The sequence below is a fragment of the Urocitellus parryii genome, chromosome 1, assembly GCF_045843805.1.
Source record: "Urocitellus parryii isolate mUroPar1 chromosome 1, mUroPar1.hap1, whole genome shotgun sequence".
NCBI classification, from domain to species: domain Eukaryota; kingdom Metazoa; phylum Chordata; class Mammalia; order Rodentia; family Sciuridae; genus Urocitellus; species Urocitellus parryii.
Genome location: NC_135531.1, coordinates 23,529,925 through 23,536,848, shown reverse-complemented (window position 1 = coordinate 23,536,848; position 6,924 = coordinate 23,529,925). Strand labels below are relative to the sequence as shown.

At 35.4% G+C, this 6,924-nt stretch overlaps 1 protein-coding gene across 3 annotated transcripts in view; it reads right to left on the bottom strand.

The window, feature by feature from the left end:
* Nucleotides 1-6,924, bottom strand: part of Zfr (zinc finger RNA binding protein) — a 76,389-nt gene continuing 69,465 nt past the window's right edge. For all 3 annotated transcript variants that reach the window (XM_026390128.2, XM_026390129.2, XM_026390130.2), the window contains one exon: nt 1-2,927. In XM_026390128.2, coding sequence (XP_026245913.2) covers nt 2,748-2,927 — 180 coding nt within the window. In that variant the 3' untranslated portion in view covers nt 1-2,747. The remainder of the gene's footprint in view (nt 2,928-6,924) is intronic.

The window sequence follows — 6,924 nt, the reverse complement described above, 5'->3', positions numbered from 1 at the left end:
ACTGTTGAGTTAAGAAAAAAACGGATTCTTTGCTAAGTTGTTTATGTAATTTTGCATTTTAATTCTAGATTATTGAGAGAAATAGAAACAGGGGCTGGGGATATAGCTCAGTCGGTAGAGTGCTTGCCTCGCACGCACAAGGCCCCGAGTTCAATCCCCAGTACCACCCCCCCAAAAAAAGACAAAAAACACCCAAAGAAACAGAAACATAATAGTGCTTAAGACAAAGAAAATAATCTAATTTGGAATGCATTATATCATTAGGGCATGGTGAGAAAGAATAAATTTATTTGGTTTACCATTAAATTATTTTAAAATAAGCATGCAGTAATAACAGGGAAAGCCAGTCTGAGATGCAGAGAATAACTGGTAAATAAACCAGCTGATGAAATAACTAGCTCAAGCATGCATTAAGGTGAAAATCAATGCTTCTTTATACCACAGAGTAAATTATTCTTTCATACAAGATGGTTACTATGGGTTTAGCCATAGTTACTACAACAATTAAGCTGTGCCAAAAAAAAAAAAAAAAAATTCAATACACAAGTAATTTAGCAAAAAAATGTAAATGGACCAATTGTATTTCTGGATAAAGGCACCCAAACCAAAGGCAAAACTTTGAAACATGGGTTGAAAACATTTTTTGAACATAACTGCAATAATGGGGCCAGTCTGACAAAATGTTGTTGACCATAAATTTTGAAATTTGGGTCTTAATTTCAACTGTCACTTAATACTGAAGATGTATGATCTTTTATTCTGGGCTTCAGTTTCCTCATGTGGAAAATAAGTAGTATGGTACTTTCACTTACTATGAATAGGTTTATTGATTTATATTTTGGTGCTGGAGACTGAAGCCAGGGCATCAAGCATGCTATGCAAGCACTCTTAACAATGAGACTTTGTTATGAATAGTTTTACATGGAAAAAAAGAGAAAAAAGCTAATACGGTGTTTGTCATCAGTGGGAAAAAAAAAAAATCCTTCCCTTAAGAGAACTGTAAGGAAAAAAATTCTAAAATTATAGTGGAAGACTACTAGGGTAGACTTGGGGAGTGGGGGAGAGAAAAGAAAAGGGAGGAAAAAAGGAAGAAAAAAAAAGAGGCTTGACAAAGTTATACAGATAGTTTGTGACATATCTGGGAGAGAAGCCTATTTATTTCCCCAGTTGTGTCTTACAGTTACCTGGTGACGTAGAAGTCTGGGGGAAAATCATGAGCCTAGAATTAAAATGAACCAATACAGTACAGAACTATAAAAGTTTCTGGTAATTATGCACTAAGGTAGCACTTACGTTAGGAATAACGATATGTAGTACCCAAGAAATTTGAATATAATTTTACTGAAGCATAAGTCATTTAAAAGCAAAAGAAGTTTATGATATAAATTCTAACATATAATACAGTTAAGTCATTATATGAATTTAAGTTTTTATTTATGTATTTCACTGTAGTGCTGTGACAACAAAATGACATCTGTGTACCAGAGCATACATACATCAACAGTAAGATGTAACTTTTCATTACACCACTGCTAGAATATTTAGTTATTTGTAGAAGACATTAGCATGTAAGATGGCCACACCAAATAATTTTCTGTTTTTTTTTTTCCTTAGATAATCTTAATTTTTTAAATCAGTAATACTTTATCAACCTCACTGTTAATAGAACTGTAAATTATCTGGGTGATAGGGTGTGTGTGGGGGGGAATCATTCAACTGTGTTATACTGTAATAGTTGCTAGAGTAATCTCACACACACCAAAAAGAAACTGTCACCATAATTAAGGGCTAGTTGTTAGTTGCACAATGATAAACTTCTTCTGAAAATAATAGCCCACTTATATGTGAAAAATGCTCTTTCCACTTATACAGAAGAAAAAAATATTCAGAAAGTTATTTTCTGGCCTTGCTATGTCGAAAAGTCAACTGTACAAAGATCTACGTGTTAAACCTAAAATTATAATTTTAAAAGTCTATTAAAAACAAAAACGTCATGCATTTTTATTATCAATTATGCAGAGGCTTTAAAACTGTTGCAAGACCATATAGTATATATTAGCTTTTATACTGCTAATGCACAACTAACAGCAAACTTGATTAGATTAACAGAAATCTGTCTTAATTACACCTTTATATATCACACTAGAGACAAATGCCACAAGATCTGCAGAAACATTTTGTTCTGAGCACTTGAATGGCAGGATAACTTTTTGTGTTGTAATCCTTCACATACAGTAACAAAAGGAAAAAATCCTGCAGTCTCACGTTACAAAAAAACGTACTGCTGTAAAATATTAAGGGGTAAAGGATATCATCTATAACACAAAGTAACTTAACAACTAATGTCAAAAAGCAAACAAAACTTCTAAATAAAAATATCCAAATACACAGAGCAACTAAAGCACAAATCCTGCATTAAATACAGTAAAGATTTAATAAGACAATGCACTAGTTAATAAGACACAAAAATAGGGGGTGCTAGGGCAATCAGGAAATAAAACCAAAATAATGGAGAAAAAAACCCAGAACCTCTGTTTTTCCTTAGTTGGAACACAATTTTTCTGGTGTCTTTCCATTCATATAATACCTAACACTGTACATTGTTTTTAATGCCATAGAAAAACTTGGTTCTTCCATGAAATTCTTAAATTCTTGATAAAATTTTCAAAGTAGACATTATTATGAATGAAAAAGAGCCAACAAACCGGCACCTGTTGTTTTTAACACTGAAGATTTGCAGAAACTTTTTAAAAGTTATCATAATCTTTTTTGTCTTTCTTCCCCTCAGCTTCAAATCCATCAACTCCATCACTATCCCTTCTTCGTTTCCTGTTGTTGTGGATGTTAAAACGTTGGCTCATTTGGGGTAATGGATCCATGCCTAGAACTTTATGTATCTGGCGGAATGCAAGGAGTCTCAATGCAAACTGTAACAAAGAGTCAGAATTTAGAATTAATTATTAAAACCAACATATTCTTATGTTTATTCCCTCCATTTAACAACTTTAAAAAAGCAGGTTTAATGAAATACACATGCTGAATTAATTAGTTTCATAACTCATCATCAGAACTGACATCTATATGCTCTGATGTTTTTTCCCCCAGGATTTTGTATGTGCAAGTTGCTTTCTGAAACATTAAGTTAAAAAACAAATTACCAGCCAGGTGCAGTGGCCCATGCCTATAATTCCAGTGGCTTGGGAGGCTGAGGCAGAAGGATTGCAATTTCAAAGCCAGCCTCAGTAACTTAGCTGAGATCCTGTCTCTAAATAAAAAATATATTAAAAAGGACCGGGGATAGCTCAGTGGTCAGGTGCCCTTGGGTTCAATCCCAGGTGCCAAATAAATAAAGAATAAAAAAGTACTGAGGTACACCTCAAGCCCCCAATCCCTTCTAAAATTTTGAGACAGGGTCTAACCCCAAGCTAACCTCAAACTTTAAATCCTACTTCCTCAGCCTTCTGAGTAGCGGGGAGTACAGGGGTGTGAAACCACAGCCAGTTAAAAAATAAACTGTTAATAAATTTAGTGTTATATTCACTGGAAAAAAAAAAAAACATCCTGAAATAAAAGGTCTCTTTCTCAATGAGCAAACTGTTCTTTTGTTCATATCTACATATTTTACTACTTTTTCTTTGGATACCCATGAGCACAGGCCTTGTCAAGGCACATGTTGTACACACATATACGGCTTTACAAAAGTGAACCGTACTTCAATTTCTTTCCCATTCAGCCATTCATTCATATGCTTGTTCCTTTTAGATATCTAAGTAAGCACTTACTATGCCAGAATATAAATAACATTTCTGCTTTCACGAAGCTTACTATTTAGTGAAGATACATGAAAACAAACTAAAACATAAATTAACTATAAATTATGATACATCAAAAAATATATAGGATATATAAAACAAAAAAATGCAGGTTAACTGCTTTCATATAATGGTTGGTGACAGCCTTCCTAGACATTTGGTATAAAGTACAACTTTGGAACTGCCGTTATACTCAAAAGTTATTGGTTTTTTGGATTAAATTCAGGAGCACGTTAGTACTGAGTTACATTCCTAGCCTTTTCATTTTTTATTTTGACAGGGCCTGGCTAATTTGATCAGCCTTGCCCTTGAACTTGTGATCCTCCTGCCTTGAGTCTTCTGAGTAGCGGGATTTCAGGTATATGACACCATACTTGGTTTACTGGATATTTTGGTATCTGGTAGTTACCGTTTTTTTTGTAAGATCAGGCAAACTTCATATTGAACCATGCAAACTTGCCTTTTGCATTGTCCCTCTACCACTGCACCCCACCCCCACCTGCCTCTTACATGGAGTATGTATGATACTTCCCATTTAGTGCTTGTACATGATGTGGAGTTATACTGGTCATGCCTATAATTCCAGTGGCTTAGGAGGCTGAGCAGGAGGATTCATATATGAACATAGGAAAATTGTGTCCAATTCATTCTACTGTCTTTCCTATTCCCATCCCCCTCCTTTCCCTTCATCCCCTCTTTTTTACTTTATACATTTTTAATTTGTTTTAATTAGTTACAGATGACAACAGAATGTTTTTATGCACTTTGATACACATAAATGGGGTATATTTCCTCATTTTCCTGATTGTACATTTTGTAGAATCACACTAGTCATAAAGGCATGCATGTACATAAGGTCACAATGTCTGTTTCAATCTGTTATCCTTCCTATCCCCATATACCCTCCCCTCTCCTCTACCTAATCTAAACTAACTCTGTTGTTCCCTAATGCCCCATCCTTATTGTGAATTAGCACCCGCATATCAGAGGAAGCATTCGGCCTTTGCATTTTGGGGACTGGCTTATTTCACTTAGCATGATATTCTTCAACTCCATCTATCAGCAAAAGCCACAATCTCATTCTTCTTTATGGCCAAGTAATATTCCATTGTGTATGTATCCCACATTTTCTTTATCCACTCATCTGTTGAAGAATACCTCGGTAGGTTCCATAGCTTAGCTATTGTGAACTGAGTTGCTAAAACATTGTTGTGGCTGCATCACTATACTATGCTGATTTTAAGTCCTTTGGGTGTATGCTTGTTTATGTTTATTCACTATAAGATATCTTAAAGATATTCTGTTAGGGCTGGGGCTGTGGCTCAGTGGTAGAGTACTCATCTCGAATGTGTGAGGCCCTAAATTCGATCCTCAGCATCACATAAATAAAAATAAAGTTATGTGTCCACCCACAAAGAAAAAGATATTTAAAATAAAGTTCTGTTACTGTAGCTGGTTTTCAATGAGTTGAAACAATCCCCTAACAACAGATAATCCCCAAATGATCCCTTGGAACACACACATACAAATTCTACTTTCTAGTAACACAGTGGAAAAGGCTAAACTACAAAACCTAAATAATTCTGGGTAATTCATAACATGTTATTGAATAATCATTAAGCATCAAACCATTACGCAAACCAACTTTCTGTCATTGTGAAAACATAATTACCAAGAATATAAAAACACTGCATGACACTGATATCCCCATGGTTTAAAAAAAAAAAAATCCTTGTTAGTCATGAATAAAAAAGATTTTCACTATATGACTATGTCTATAGTGAATAGTGGTGTCTTTGGCACCAATGGCAAGATTTCATAAAATCTTAAAAGTTGGGCTGGGGTACAGGTCATTGGTAGTGTGTGTGCTTAGCATACACAACACCCTGGCTTCAATCCCCAGCACCACAGACTGAACTATAATTCACACATCATAAGGTTAACCCCCTCTTCCTTTTCTAGTATCAAAGGGGATCAAACCCAGGGTCTTGCATATGCTACTGTTGAGCTATATCCCCAAACACAAGACTCACACTTTCAAAGAGTAGAATTCAGTCATTTTTACTAATACTTATGAAGTTGTTAAACTGTCTCCATTAATTCCCAAACCTTTATCACTCTTAAAAAGAAACTCTATACCCAACAACAGTTACTCCTTAAGCCTTCTACTTTAAGGCCCTCACAGCTAAACTACATTTTTCTGTATCTTACAGATTTGCCTATTTAAAATAATTTGCATAAAATAATGTGTGTGTGTGTGTGTGTGTGTCTGGTTCCATTCACTTAGCATTAAGATTTTCAAGATTCATTTTAATGACTGAATAATATCCTACTGTATGAATATACTACATTTATCAACCCATCAATTGATGGACATTTAGGTTGTTTCCACTTTTTGGCTATTATGTATAATGCTACTATGAACATTTGTGAACAAGTTTTCATATGGAATTTTTTCTTCTGATGTAGAGAGGTGATCTAAATCATGGCCTATCTGACTCTTGTGGTTGCATTTGTGCTGGGAGCTGCCTGTGTGAAGGTGTGGGTCAAGATGCCCAGTTGCTGTGGTAACGCTGGGGGAGGTGGGCTATGTGAGAAGGCATGTGGCTCTATTAGCGGATGCCTTGAGTTCAGCACCTTCTCCCAGGGATAGTGAATTCTGAGCAAAACAAGATGACCCTAATGTCTTGCCAATCCTGCATCCTTCAGATTGCCTGCTTTGCTGAAACTTTCCCACAAATAAAACCTTTGATGAAACCTGTATAATAAAACTTGCTTGGCTAGTTCCGGAGTCAGTCAAGCCTCACCAGGACTTGACTACACACCTGGCTCCAGTTTTTTCTTCCTATGTGTGTCTGTCTGTCTTTTCTTTATCCACTATGTCTGGTATCACCTTAATTAATGGCCGCGGCTGACAGAGAAGAGAGGGTCACAGCATTCTGATTTCATGAGTTTATAAACAGGAATCAAAGAATTGATGAAGCACAGGATAATTTATGTATAACTTATTAAGGGACCGTTAACTTATTTTTCAAAATGGCATACAAGAAGGTGAATGTTTTTGGAAGGAAAAGAGGAATAGTCCTAAAAAGGGACAAAGGAAGGAAAGAGA